The 15,110-nt window shown below is 45.3% G+C and overlaps 1 protein-coding gene across 1 annotated transcript in view; it reads left to right on the forward strand.

Annotated features, from left to right (window-relative positions):
- The first annotated feature begins 2,939 nt into the window (after positions 1–2,939).
- The window catches only part of BICC1 (BicC family RNA binding protein 1), an 89,697-nt gene continuing 77,526 nt past the window's right edge, over positions 2,940–15,110 (forward strand). The window contains exon 1 of the mRNA XM_066555033.1: positions 2,940–3,141. Within this exon, the coding sequence (XP_066411130.1) occupies positions 2,940–3,141 (202 nt within the window). The remainder of the gene's footprint in view (positions 3,142–15,110) is intronic.

Consider the following 15,110-nt stretch of genomic DNA (forward strand, 5'->3'; position numbering starts at 1 on the left):
TTCACCCCAATGAAGGTGGGCTCTGCACAGAGGCTGAGTGTGATAATGAAACATTCTCCTATTCAGTGATGCTTTTTCTGAGATTTGCAGATATTATATGTGTGTGTGTGAGGTGAGGGAAAGAGACCAGGATGAAAAAAGAAGGCAGAGAATGTAGCAAAATAGACATGGTACACCAGAATGAGAAAGATCCTGTTATTCTTTTCTTTGATCAAGCTATTGGCCCCAGAAAAAATGTCCAACATAAATTATATATGCCAAAGTCAACTTCAGCTGATGTTCTTTCTAGCCATTTGATTTTGTATCTGCCAACTTCCACCCATTTCCCCAGTTTTATCCACATGTAATAGTATGTAGCCATTGAAAATGTGTTTTTCTACTTAGTTCAAGTTTTCTGTGTAACAGGCATTTTATTCTTCCCCTGCAATACACTAGGAAAATAAAATGTCATTTATTCAATTGAAGTGGTAGAGTACTGAATTTAACTACCAATAATAATGCCTAATGGCTGTATCCTTTTAAAAGCATTTATATGGATTTCAGTAGGAAATCAAAGAGTTTACTTCTTATTTTTTAATCTAAAAGCACATTAAGAAAGGGTTCTTTTCAGCGAATAAAAACTAAACTGCAGACAAAATTATTTTTAAGAGGTCTTTGATTGATTATATTATTTTTATGGCTGCTGAAAAAAAGATTACTTTTGGTTCAACTAACTGATGAGAAAGAAGGTTTCTGTGGCTGTATTGCAGGAATGGATAAAACACAAGGAAAGGGACTTCCTGGGCTTCTTACACTGAGAATCTCTGACTGTATATCTCACTCATTTATGAGTGGAAAATACCCAAATAATTGTTTTGCTCAGAGGACCTAAGCACCTGTAGCTGTTGTGGATTGTAACTGGTGCTGTTAACACTCACCACTTGTGAATATTTGGATTGTACAACTGACAGGTCCTGGCATCTAGAAGACACACAACTCCAGCTGGTGTTGCTCTGGGGTGAGGCAGCACACTTCGCTGAATTTCAAGTTGTTTTGATAAGGACAATGTTCACTTTCTCATCTACCAGAAAAAAAAAAAAAAAAAAAAGAAAGAAAGAAAAAAGTGCTTGATGACTGTAAACTTCTCAACTGGGAAGGAAAAGACTTTCAGTCTTTCCTGAGATTGCCCCACACACCTATATTGAGATCACACTACAAGAAAATATTAAGAGAAAGGGAGATTGCACTGTTTTCAAGACCTACATTCATATTTTGTTCTAGTGTTTTTGAGTTCAGACACTTTATTTCCTGGGGCCATGGGAAGTAGCAGAGGATCTTGTGAGCAGTGTGTTGTTACCTGCAAGCTGCTGGCTAGCATCCACAGAGGCTGAGAATGCCTCACTCCATGCACGTAATGCACAACTGGAATCCTGGGTGTTGTAGAATTCATACTGTCATGGAACTAAGTGGGAAATATATGAGGACTCAGTAAGCCCAAACTGGAACTTTGTAAAAATGAGTGCATGTTGAGACTGGGCACAGTGCAGGTCCCTGGATCTACCTGGAGTACCAGTAAATCTCCTCACCAATGTTAGCATGGTCCTTCAGGCTGATGTTATCAACGAGGTGAGTTCACTGTCACATCAGCTGTAATTTTTGTGTTGGCATCCAGAGTGCATCCAGTAACCAGGTTTGGCCACCAGAAAAGCATGGATGCTGCAGATCTGGAGGAGACAGGCATCTACAGCAGTGTAGGATACCTTGTGGGATTCCAGACCCAGTGCTGCTTCTATCTTCTATCTAGCAGACTGGAAAACAGCAGAAAACAGCAATCAACTGAAGCAGAAAGCTCCTGTTGGAGTGTGTGGTATGCAACTTTTTGTGTCAGAAAGGATTTCTCCGATTCAGTAGAAACAAAGCAGACCCAAAGAGAGTGGGATGTCCATGCTTCACTCTTTGTCGGGGTGATTTGGACAGTCACACTTGGGCAGTGATGGGCCTCCTGGGCAGTGTCTGGCTGAGGGAACAGCAAAATGCCACCACTGCCAGCAGGCCAGTGTGGCAGCTCATGTTCACATTTCCTGTACACCACTGCGTGCTTCTGGGCTCAAACTGCAAAGCGGCATGAACTGTGCCGGAGTACATCCAGCTGGGATTCTGGGTCTGGGTAAGCGCAGTTCTGCTGGAAGGTGAGGGATGTGTAACCCAGTCTCTTGAGGTGCAGCAGCACAAGGCACCCTCAGGAGGCTTCGTGCAGCGAAATGTCCGAGCGGGGATTCGGGGCCCTGCCCGGCGGGAGGGGATGTGCCAGACGCGGCCCCAGGCAGTGACTGCAGGGCATGCGGCCGGGCCGCCCTCACGGGCGCGATTCGGGATCGGCTCTGGGCACGGTGCGGCTCAGGACCGCCACCCGCCTGTCCTGTGTGTCGCCCGCCACCGCACGGTCACGGCCGACGCTCTCAGGGCCGGGGGTCGGCGGGTGCGGCGGGACCCCGGCTGGCAGGGCGACCCCGGCTGGCAGGGCGACCCCGGCTGGCACAGACCCCGGCCCGGCGCCCGCAGGCGGGGGCGGTGCCGCTGGGGGCGGTGGCATCTCCCCTCTCCTCCCCTCTCCTCCCCTCTCCTCCCCTGCCCTCCCTCCGCCCTCCCCGCCCTCCTGCGGGGCCGCGGCGCTGCCCCCTCCCGCCGGGGATATCCCCGGCCCCTCCCCGGCGGGCGGCGGCCCAATGGAGGTGGGGATGCTGTGCGGGCTGCGGGCGGGCTGGGGGCGCCGCCGAGCCGCGGACGCCGCCGGGCCGGGGCCGCGCTCACTCGGCGGGGAGCCGCGGGCAGGGGCGGGCGGCGCCGGGGCTCGGTGCGGCGGCGGCTGGGATGCGCCGGCCGGGCGGCTCTGGGGGCAGATAGCGTCCCGCGGCGAGGCGGCCGAGTGGGGCCCGGGGCGGCGGCCGCCGGGCAGCGCCATGGCGGCGCAGTGCGACCCGCTGAGCGGGTACCTGCCCCAGCCGCTCTCCGACCCGGGCTCCAACAGCGAGCGCAGCGCCGACTCGCCCGCGCCCGGCTCCGAGGAGGACTCGGCCGGGCCGCCGCGGCCCCTGCACAGCCCCGAGTGGGGCGAGGAGCGATTCCGGGTGGACAGGAAGAAACTGGAGGCCATGCTCCAAGGTGAGGGCGGGAGCGGCGGCGGTGCCCGGGGGGCGCGGGGCGGTGGCGGCGGCCGGGAGCGGCGAGAGGGGCCCCGGTCCCCGCCGTGCCGTGTCCGGCTGTCCCTTCCCCGCCGGAACGGGAGCCCCGTCCTGTCAGCCGCTTCCCTGGGCGCTGGACGCGGGCCCGGGTCGGCGGGGGCCCCGTGGGCCGGTCCCCGCTCCGGGCGCTGCCGTGGCCTCTCGGGCTGAGGGAAGCGGCTCCCTGTGGCCCCGGAGCGGAGCCGAGCGCCCCGGCCCCAGCCCGGATCGCCAGATGCCGCTTGGGGCGGGCCGGCCCTGGTGTCGCGGATGGTGCCGCTGCCCGGCCCCGCTGGGGCTCGGAGGGTCCCTGTCCCCCGGCGTTCCTTCCGTCGGTGAGAAGGGACATCCCGCCCGGGCAGGCGCTGCGGGCTCTCGGCTTTCGAGGAACAGCCCGGCGCGCAGGGAGCCGCCGGAGCCGGGTGTCCCGGCCGGAGCAGCGGGGATGGATCCGCAGGGCTGACAGCGGCCGTGGGACCGGCTCGGCCCTTAGCTCCGCTGTCTGGGGTTTTTTGAAGTTTTTTTTTTTCTTTCCTTGAGGCTACATATTTTGTCCCAGTATGTTTTGAATTATCTGCTCTCAGTGGAAGTTACGTAGGCAGCTTTTGACAAAACAGGAGTAGTAATTGCTGGTTTTGTTGCTAAAGAGCACATGAGTGGGTTTGAACCAGTTGAGGATGCTGCTTAGCGGGGTGATTCCCTCGGGCCGTTCCCAGCAGTCTGGTCTGAGTAGCCTGTGAGAACCGAGGTGAGTTTCAGGCCTTAGAGTGTCAAATCTCAGAGTGTGTCTGGATCAACAAGCAGAGACGGTGCTGCTTTCAAGAGGGCGCTTTTCCCTTTGGATCTACTGTTTTGTAAACATTTAATGTTACATTAACACGGTAACTCACATATTTGTGTACATTTTCAGAAGAAACCCTTGGCAAATGTTCTACCTGGCATATCACAAAGAAGGCGTTTTGGTCACTTACTGGGAGCTTTGGGTGCTCCCTACGTGAGCATCCCCTGTCAGGGACCTGCCTTCCTCCTTGCAGCAGTGGAAGGGAGGCTGTGGGAGCGAGCAGCAGCTGGTGACTTGGGTTGGTCACTGAAGAGCTGCAGTTTGACTTGGTGACTACAATGATTGGAATTTTTTTAATTGAGATGGTCTCTCCTGGGGGTGAGTTAATCTTTAATCAGTTAATACTTTAGAGCTAGTAGAAAAATCTCATTATGTAATGCAGTAAAGAGAAAGGAATTTGGAGAAACAGAGCAGCAACAACTATTTATAAAGATGTGCTCATCAAAAGTGTCAGAAAACCAAAACCACATGGGTATTTCTGTGTAAGAAGTGGTAGAGAAGGGTCAAAAGTTAGAGTTCTGTAGGAAGATGAAGGTTGCCTTAACTTTTTTCTCTAATAGCCAAATAAATTTCCATTATCTCATCCCTCACCCAGTCCTTTCCTCTACTGCTTGAGGTAGTAAGCATGAAGGGGTAAACAAAGCTCCCAAGCAGAAGACAAATACTCTGTAAGTTGTGTGACCCAGTTGTAGCCACTGTCAAAATGTAAGATTTTTCTTTGCTCCTATTTCAAATTTTATTTCTTTATTTCTTCTTACTTTTGTAGGAAGAATAAAGTAGTAAAAAGTATATGAATGATAGAGCATAGTGAGTAAATTAATACAAGCAGAGTACTGCCTGGTTTTTGATGTGAGGTTACTGTATGCCCTGTCTAGAATACACATTCTTCAGGTGGTGGTTTGGGGAGGGTTTGTATCAGGTAGTTGTCCTTGTTGTGGTGGAAAGTTTATGCTGGACTTGGAAATAAGTGGCTTTATGTGAAAATCTGAACTGTCTGGCTTACTGTTAATGAAAAACTGTTTATTAGGAAGCAAGAAGCAAACATAGCAGTTCTTTCTGTGAGAAAACCAAACTGTTTGGTAAACATTTTGTCAGTTCTGTCAGTTTCCTCTCTGTGCTTTACAAGCATTTGCCTCATCTTTTGACTTACAAGAACCTCAAGCACCAAGCAGCTCTGCCAGGGAAAGCATCGTGAAACCAGATCTGTACCTGGTACCCAGAAATTCAGTCAGCTATGCTGCTGCTTACAAGCCAAACTTGATTTTATTTTTTAACTTCTCCCACCCTCCCCACCATTTGTTTGTGTCTGTCTTTTGGGAGTGAAGCTTTGACTTGCTCTATTAGGAAAGTGACAATGGAAAGGAAGCAGTGTGGATCATCTCCAGGAGCAAACTTCTGTTAGATAATTTATAGGGTTGTGTTCCCTATGGTTTCTAATACCAGATCCTTTACTGGAAGTTCTTAAAATATGCAGAAATTGCATCATGGAAAAGAAATATCTTTTCAATCCAAGTGATGATGAGCAGATTTCTTATTTCCAAAAGTTAGCCAATTTTTGCACTTTTTTTTTTAATTTCAGGCTGGTGTAAATACAGCTTTTTGTTCATATTAGATGCTTAAAGGTTCCTCTTTTGCTTTTACTAGATAGCTTGTTTACACTTGGGAAAGTTACTTTCTAAATTATTAAACAACTTAGAATATCTTCTAGTAATCACCACACCTTTCTTATATTATAGAAGAGTGAAAATGTATTATCTTTAGTTCAGTTGTCTTTACAGCCAAGTTTGAAGGAGCATCTGCTGAAGGAACTTATCAGGAAATGTTCTCATTCTTGCTTGGGGGTGCCTTGGTGGTTTTTTTTTTCCTCATCAACATCTGTTGTTTACTGAACTAATCGTGAAATGTAAGAAAAACTATCTGGGAGAAAGAATAAGCAGCAGCTCCATGTTCAGCCCAGTGCTTCTGTTACTTCTTGCATTGCTGAGTTTTTATATGTGCTGCTGCTGTGGTTATTTCCATCTTTCCCACAGTCTGTGGGCAGTTTCCTGGGAGCCAGGGCTGATCCCAGCAAGGCTCACCTGGGAATATCAGCCTCTGCAGGTCATCAGGGACTGGGGCACCTCCCTGTGAGATACACAGTAGCTGCAGTAAGTGCTGTAGCAAGAGCTCTCAGTAGTTCTCTTTCAAAAGAAGAGGAGGTGCAGGTAGTTTGCTACCAATTGTATCTGAACCAGAAATCAAATCTGACTTGTGGTGCCAAAAAATTATAGATTTGAGGATGCCTCTGCTACCTTTTTTTTTCTCCCCCCATTTTAAAATAATTGTAGTGGCATTTCCTGAATAGTTCTGTTTGGAATATCAGAAACTGCAAAAGCTGTGGTAAACCCCTTGCAAATAAGAACTGGTTTTTCCTTGTGTCCATCTTCTCTGTATGACTGTTTCATTACTTGCACATGGATGACTGGAATTGTGTCCCATAAACAAATCTCAGTCTTTACAGAGGGGTGTAAGCTCTCTTATCCCTCATGTCTTCATCAGTTTCTTGGTGAACAGATACTTCTAGAATAATTCTGTTTTTCCTAGGAGGCTAGTATGAGTAAAACAGATCAACTTTTCTTTTCAGCACTGACAGAAGATGGTATTTCCTAATAGCCCAATTAATTACAGCTGCTCTGCACAAATTCTGGTTAATGCTCAGGTGACTTCATATTGTGGGATGATTTACTTAGTGGTGAGTGCCTGTTACCATAGGAGCTGAATATTATTGTAAAGAGGCAGAACAGTAAACTTAGGAAAGCTGTCCAAAAAGTATAATCTATCAGCTGATGTTGCAGCAATCAGTAGGCTTAGTCCAGTTGGCCATGAACATTAAAAAAAACCCAAACCAAAGAAAGCAACACCTTTTTTGCTTGCGTGGTGTGTCTCATTCTTGGTTACAAAATGTTATGCCCATCTTGCATTTCAAATAATCCTCTTTCTTTGTCATGTTCTTTAGCAGATGTAGGGGTTTTTTATGTGGTATGTGTGGTTTAAGCACTCACAGTTTAATACTTTTTGACTTTATAATGTACTATCACACGATAGCAGTTTGCTAAAAAAACAAATCCATGCTGTTTTTAATAAGAGTCTAAGTCAGTCTAAGTCTAGCAATGATGTGTGGGCCCTTATTATGTATGGCTTTTTCATTAAAGTACAAAACTGTGCTAGTTAAAATTCTGTATTTCTTTACTTTGTTTTGTATTTTTTTGTGCATCATCTTTCATTTTGAGGGCTCCTCAGGGTAATTTTACTCAGGGATCTAAAACTTTATGGGTGGTAGTTTTTTTGCTCTATGTTTTTTTGGTTTTGTTGGGATTTTTTCCTTTATGAGGTAATTCAGCATTTGCCTGACTATTAATTGATAAACACATGAAGAAAAGCACAGACCTGCATGCCCAGGAAACTTTGAGGAGCACCCAGTTGGCTCTCGAGCTCACCTTCAGAGCAGGTTGTGTGGAGACCAGGTGGGCACCTTGGAAAATAGCACTGGGTGTGGTGCTGGCTATGTTGGTTATGTCACAGGTCAGCTGGACTAGGCCAGAACTAGAGGAATCATGTAAATTATAAAGATAATAGTGGATCAATGGTTACTTTCCAAGCAGGAAGGACAAAAGTGCTGTAAGAATTCAGCATGAGCAGTCAGTGCAAGCTGCTCATTGAGGTGCCCTTGTGGAGCTCTGTCCTGCCATTGCAGCACTGAGAGAGCTCTCCCCCATCCTACTCCCTCTACTTTGGTGCTCTTTGCCTGTCATGGGGAGCTAGAAAAATGCTCAGCTAGTAATCTGCCCAAAACAACCCCTGATTTTCTTAGGGGGAGGTGACACCAATACTTAGCTAACTTTTTTTTTGCATGGTTTAATCCACATGAAACTTACTGTAAATTGTTCATTCCTTTGCCTAAAGGTCACCCAGAGACCATTGTTAGATCTTGATTGTACTTACGCAATGCCTCTTTCTGATGTCTGGATGATAACCAGCTTTTGTTTGCTGATCCATGAGATGAAACTTGTGTTTAAACAAGTATATTTTCCCTGCTTAATGCATAACTGTTGGAAAGTTTACTTCAGTGCTTTTCATAGTCTTCTGCACTGGTTGGTTTCATCTGCAGAGAATGAGAAATCGATACGTGGGGGAGGCAAAGCTTGGGGGAAGTGGAGTGGGGGGAAGACAAGCACTTTTATTGGAATGTGCTAAAGAACACAGAGATATTCTAAGAAACCCAGGCTTCTGCTGAGAGCTACAAACAATGGTTTTATTAGAGGCTGGACCCTGAAGATAGAAATTTTGAGCAAGTTGACTGCTTAACAGGCAATTGTAATGTTCCTGTGATGGTGCCTGTGCAGGGAGGGCAAGTTCCACGTTAAATTTATTTTGGGGTTTTATGTTTAAATGGCTAAGCAGTAATTACTGATATTTCCCTGGATTTATTTGTGTGTTTGTGATGGTGGTAGAAATTTGTACAATAGAACTTAGTGTACTGTGGTCCTTCAAATAATTAGTGTACCTTGCTTGCAGCTGAAGTTAAAAATACTGAGTGCTGGTGATTTATACTCCTGTTTACAGTTCCCATGTCCCTCTTGGAGCTCCAAGGGTTGTGAACTATGTCTTATCTATTTCAGATTTGTACTGAAATATCTTACTCTTTATTTTAGCAGGTCCTAACCACAGTTGCTTTTCCTAGAGGAAGAAAATTTTGGGTTTTCCTACTAAATTGTGAGATTTCTGTTGGTGGTTTTTATTATATTTTGTTCCTTGTAATGTGTCAGCATAACCTATACAAGGACATAGTTGTGGGGAAATTGGAACCTTCCTAATAGCATTTACATTTGGTTTTCAACTTATATGTAGCAGGAAAAAAGAATCCAAGTTCTTTGTCAGGTTTTCAAATCCCCAAAGTGCTGAATAGTCTATTTCTACAAAAAATAAATACATGAAATGAATTTGTGTGACTTGTAGTTCTTGCATTCCACTATTAACAATTGTAATAATACCACTTTCTCAAGTTTCAGTGTTCAAGTAGTACAAGGGACTATCATGGTTTGGCATGAGCTGCTGAGTTAAGTATTGCTGGCTTGCACATTCCTGTTGGTTATATTGTAATCTTTACCTCCACTGGAAAATATGTCCTATTTTGAGTACTCATTTCAGGCTCTTGGCTTTATGCCTCTCAAACAATGAAACATGCTAGTTTTCTTTAATTTCAAACTTCTGTGTCAAAGAACTAATAGCTTTTTTAAAAATATTTTACAGTAGTGACTTTTGCTGTGAAGACTCTTTAGTGACTTTCATGAACTTTGAGCTTGAAAACTGGTATGACTCCATGAGCTGGAGTTCAGCTACAGAAAATACCCACACCTAATAAGCTATCTGAAGGAACAAGAACTTGATTTAAGGTTTTATTCTTTAAGATGCTACCTATTAATCGGTGGTAATTTCTAAAATAATTTTGACTTAAGCAATTCAAACCATTCTTTGAACACAGCCTCAGCTCTTGTTCAGTCTTTGTTTTTGTTTCTTGCCTCTGGCTCAGAGCAGTATGAGTGTATTGCATGAGGCAAAAGAACTCTTCATGTTTCGGTGACTTTTATAGCTGATTTATGTAAAGATATTGGCAGTGATAGCCTCTTTACTGGAATAAATAGTTTTGTGTTAGAGTTCTATTGATGTTTTGAAGGAACACTCCAGAGTGAGAGTCTTATCTCACTAGATAATACAGTCTAAGGAATCTGAGTAATCACAAGTTCTCTCATGTGTGAAAGCAGGGTTTGGATATTAGGTGGAAAAACTCTTGATGTCTCTGCAGAAAAAGATGGGTGTGATGGATAGGGGATTGAAAACAAATCTAAAAACAAATCCATAACTGTGAACACTTAGTGTCTGGATAAGTCACTTGCCTGGTAGCATAACTCCATGTAATTTTTCTGCTGTGAGCCTGGTTTCATGGAGGGGTTGATGGGCAGGTAGCAGCACTGTTCTGTCCTGTTCTGCTGCTGTGCAGCTCTGCTGAAGTTACAGACACCAGGGCACAGAAACTGGGAAGGCACACCATAGGTGTGTGCCTGCAGGACTGTTCCAGGAAAACCTTTACTGGGAACCCATGAGTGTGGTACATCCCTGGAGCTGCTGATGGTGATGCATGGGTGCAGACAGGTGGAACTGCAGGGCTGCAATCTCCCTGAGGCTGGAGAGGTGTGGTGGGATAGCTCTGGGGACTGGAGTCCTTCAGTGCCAGGGTCTGTGGGGTGCTCAGAGTGGGATGCTGAGGAGGAGGTGTTGCCCTTTGATGTGGGGGAGTGGCAGGGTGGCAGGGAGCTCTGCCTTGGAGCATGCCAGCAGCTATTGGAGAGTGCAGGCTCAGGAGTGCTGGGTGGTTTTACAGGTGGCTGCTACAGGCCATCTCATCTGAGTGGGAAGAAGCAGCACATGAGGCCTTCAAACAGCTGGAGGGAGGCTCCTGTTTGCAGCTGATCCCCATGGAGGAGTTTAACCCCTCTGTCCTCTGCTGGGACAAGAGCCTGGCAGCACACAAGCCATGTAGCAAGTTTCTGGGATGTTTCTGTAGCAGCTTCCAGACAGGTGATCAAGGAACTGACAGGAGGTTTGCTGGGCTTTTGCCTTGCTTGCAAGGAAAAATTATTCATGAATGTGAAGATGGAGGGCAGCCATTGAGAGGGACCCTGGCAAGCTGAAGAAATGGCCCAGAGGAATTCCATGAAGTGCTGCACCAGGGAGAAAACTGTCAGAGGTTTGTGCAGCCCTGACACTCTGTGCTGCCCTGGTGAGACAAATCAGGAGTGCAGGGTCCAGCCCTGGTTCCCCAGTGGCAGAGAGACATGAGCATTCTGGAACAAACCCAGCAAAGGGCCACAGTGCTACTGAGGGACTGGAGGGGAGGCTGAGACATCTGGGATTGTTTAGCATTAATCTTGAGAAGGCACAGGGAACACCGTATCAATTGTGTGTGTCAGAGGATATAAGCAGATGGAGCCAGAGTCTTCTCAGTGGTGCCTAATGACAGGACAAGCAGAAAAAAATGTCATCTTATGACTTTTCCTCTTTTTGTGAAAAAGAAATTATCCATAAAATCTGGAGGCTTTCCAGTTTTTGCAGTGTTCACTGCTGAAGTGAGGTCACTGCTGTCTTTTTTGGACAGCAAAGGAGTTAAAGAATTCTTAACTACAGTTTCAGTTGTTGAGTTAAAATACTAAATCTGAGATTGGGCTATTATATTAAAGCACAGTGTTTATTAATGTTAGGTATTGGAGATTTTTAGGTAAATCCTTGCTCAGAAAGCAGTATTAAAAATAGCAGTTTGCAGCCTGAAGCATTCTCCATAGTTGATAAAATTGTGATTAAGTTAGGGGTCAATTTATCTTCCTCAGAGCATTGAGAAACATTGGGAAAGCTGGTCTGTAGACCCCACCTTTGGCATCCTGGTAGGATTGGGTTGTGCTGGCCCCCAGGGCGATCCCTGCAGGAAGGCAGGATGCTGGCTGGGTCAGCTGCTGGTTCTCATGCCCACGAGGGGTGCTGGGGGCTGTGTCTGGCTGCACATTGTGGTGTTGGGGTGCTCTGGCCCGCAGGAGCACAGCTGGAGGGTGCCTGCAGCCTGGCTGGGTGAGCTGGGACACAGATCTGCCCTGGCAGCGTGTGAGTGCTGCTGCTTGGCTGCCTTCAGGCAGCTTTTGGGGTGCTAGTCCTACAAGGATGAAGCTGTGGTTATCTCTGTGAGCCTCCCACCTGCTGGGCTTTGCTGAGGCTCTCTCAGGGCTGGCTCCAGGGATGGATAAACTAACTGGGTGCTCAGGGCTGAGCAGTGGGAGCTGCCCGTGGGCTGCATGGCCTGGCTGGCCCCAGGGGTGCAGTTCAGGGATGCTGCGCTCTGGGCTCCAGCACATCCTCCTGAGCTTTGTGTTCCTGCTGCTGGTATGTGAGCAAGCTGTGAAAACAGGACCTGGGAGTGCAGCTGGGCTTGGAGCACAGTCCTGTTATCTCTGCTGCTTGGATTCTGTTGTGTAAACCACAGAAGGACATGTTGCTCAATTTATCCTTCCTGGAAGTGTCTTCCTTGCACATGTGAGTGACAACAAACAGGAAATAACTTGTTCTTTAGCTTTTTTTTCCTTCAAGGGTGAAAGGTTTTTAAAAAATATATTTATAAATGTATCACTTGTGGTGAGAAAGACAATAATAGATGATGCATTTAAAAGGCATGAAATTTCCAGTCATTCTGACTACCTCCCAAATGGCCAGCTGCCAGCAGCTGTGTCTTGAATTTGGCATCTTGAGATCAACAGTTTAGAAATGCTGTGGAGTAAAGCTCCTTTTGTATTGCTCAGATTTTTTTTTTTTTTTTAATAACTGCCCAGGTTGACATATCCTAAACCTTTAAAGATCAGATTTTGTCCCATTCCTTTAGGGGCTGTGAACTTCTGGGGCACACTGGTGGCTTGAGGAGGTGCTTTCCAGGACAGCCACACAATCTGCCATCTGAAGATGCAGTTAGCTCGTGATAAGTGATAGTTTTGTATGCAGCTAAGTGTTTTAGCTATTTCTAGAGGGGCTCCAATGCAGCCTGGTAGAAATTTTACTGGACTGGAAGGAATATTCTCTGGTTTGCTGCTTTGAGACTTAAAAAAATTGCTTTTCTTTACCCCATCTGATTTGACTGCTGAGCCTTTTCCCAGAGGTAGGAAGCTGGACAGCATAGCTGGTACCAGCCACAAGGCAGCTGCGTTCCCTATTCTGTTGCAATTCCAGGGCTTGCCTGGTGTGTAAAGGTTGCAATAAAACTTGTGAAAAATACTCCTTGTGTATAAAACTTGATAAACTTGTATGGAGAAGCCTTTTCTGAGATACTAATGTATGAAAACAGTGATTCCCCATTCCTCTTTTGGCTTTTTACTTGTTGGGAACATGTGTAGCTGCAAGTGAGACATGAGCAATCCATTTTCCATTTACTAAACTTCTCTGCAGGCCAGGTCTGGGAGGCTTTGCAAAATCTTGGTTCCATTTTCCCCTAGAACTATGTGATATGAATCAGGTCTGTAAGAATGGTTTTCAAGGAAAAATAGGCAGCAATCATGTTGCTTATGTGGTTATTGCCAGGCTTGCAGTATGTAGATGCTGAGGAACGTTTATTATACTGGGGTTTTATAGGTACTTCTTCTCCCTCATCTCATAGAAAAGTTTTTCTGTTTGATTGGTTTGTTTCCCTTTGTGCCTGCCCAACATGTTAAGAAGCTATGGGTTGATAATTCTTTTAGGACTTTCAGCCCTTCTCTACAGCTCTTTAACTTGCAGAAATAACTTCTATTTGTAGGAGTTAGAATGGCACAGGATTTTGATTTGACTGCTAAGATATTAAAGAGGTTTTGAAAGCAAAAAACTATAAATAAGAGTGCCAAGGAAAGAAAACAAAGCCTCATTCCAGATTATTCAAGTGAAATATATCTGCAAGTTCAAATTATGTACTTGAAAAGATTGAGCTATGTGTTTTCTCACTTACTTGGCACAAAGTCTGTGTAAAAGCTTGAATGATTGTCCATACTAGTGAAGAGATGACAAGCAGAACAAACCCAAAATACCATTCTGCTGCTTGTGGAACAGCTCAGATCATGGGCTTCATCTGTTTAAACTCGGTTCTTGGAAAGGAATTATGCTAGATTTCCTTGTGAGGAGAACTTGCAACATTTTTATAATCAAGCTGAGCTAAATGGTCTCCAGTACAACATATCTGAAAATCAGTATTAAGCCAAGTAAATCTGGTCTGAAAGAAGCAATGTTAAAAGATAACTGGAGGGAGAAGTTGGTAACACTAATGATTTATCCTGTTGTTTTGAAGCGCTGCTTTTGTTTTCTGGAACATGTACACATATCTGTGCTGTTCTTAGCTCACACATCCCAGAGTGGGTCAGGAAAGGCGCACAGGGGGTCACTGGTGCTGCCTCCCTGCTCATCCTGGAGCACATGGCACAGAGCTGTGTCCAGCTGGGTCTGGAGCACCTCCAGGGAGGGACGGAGGGAGGCTCCACACCCTCTCTGGGCTGTCCCGGTGCTCGGTCACTGTAAGGAACTGCCTCGCGTGCGGATGGAACTTCCTGGCCTTAACCTCACGACATTGTCTCTTGTTCTACCTTGCCATACAAACCTTTAAATTTTTTTATTGTTTTGATAGTCTAAAGTTCCATGGTGAGGTTGTCACATATTCCAAAATTTTAAATAGATTGTCACCTCTTTCTTTTTTGTTTATAAACCATTTTTTAATTCTACATACAGGTGATGATTCTTTTTTTACATTTTAAGCAAACTTTGGTTTGGGGAATCTGTGTTACCACTCTGAATTAGTGGTTTAACCTTTAACTGTGCCTTTTACCTTATTGCAAATCACTTTGTATGAATGGAGGGCTTTGATTATGTCTATTTTGATTGGCTCTGTTCTTTTCAGTGCCTGCAATAAATTTATGGCAGTTGAATATGCAAGATTGGTAACTTAAAACCAAACATCTTGAGAGATGGAAAAATGAAATTCATAATTCCAAAATAAATATTAAGTCCATTATAAGTGATGCAGTGAAACAGTTTTATGTTTAGTTACATTGATATCTTCTGAAGATATTCTCTATGTTCTTTATGATGAGATTGTGTTCCTTGAGGGTGTATAAACTGGAATGTAGAGTAATTGAACCAGGAGTTTTGTTGTAAAGGAGTTCTTGTGCAGAGCATTACACTGTGGTACAGAGCCATGATGAGTGAAAGATGAGCTATGTGCTGAGCAGAAATGGGTTAAAATCACCTGTATTTAAAACCATGTCTCTGTGTGTGTAATACTTACATTTAAATGGAAAAACACACATGTAATTTATGAAATGAAGGATACATTTGCATGTCACCCTTGCTGGCATATGGGAATCCTTTTCATTGAAGGAAAATGAGACTTGGTGTCCCTTTTTCAGGATGTGTAAGCACATCCATGGGTGAGAAGTGCTATAGAGTGGTGAAATATTAAATTACATTAGATGGCCTTTGTT

This window comes from Molothrus aeneus, chromosome 8 (assembly GCF_037042795.1).
Source record: "Molothrus aeneus isolate 106 chromosome 8, BPBGC_Maene_1.0, whole genome shotgun sequence".
NCBI classification, from domain to species: domain Eukaryota; kingdom Metazoa; phylum Chordata; class Aves; order Passeriformes; family Icteridae; genus Molothrus; species Molothrus aeneus.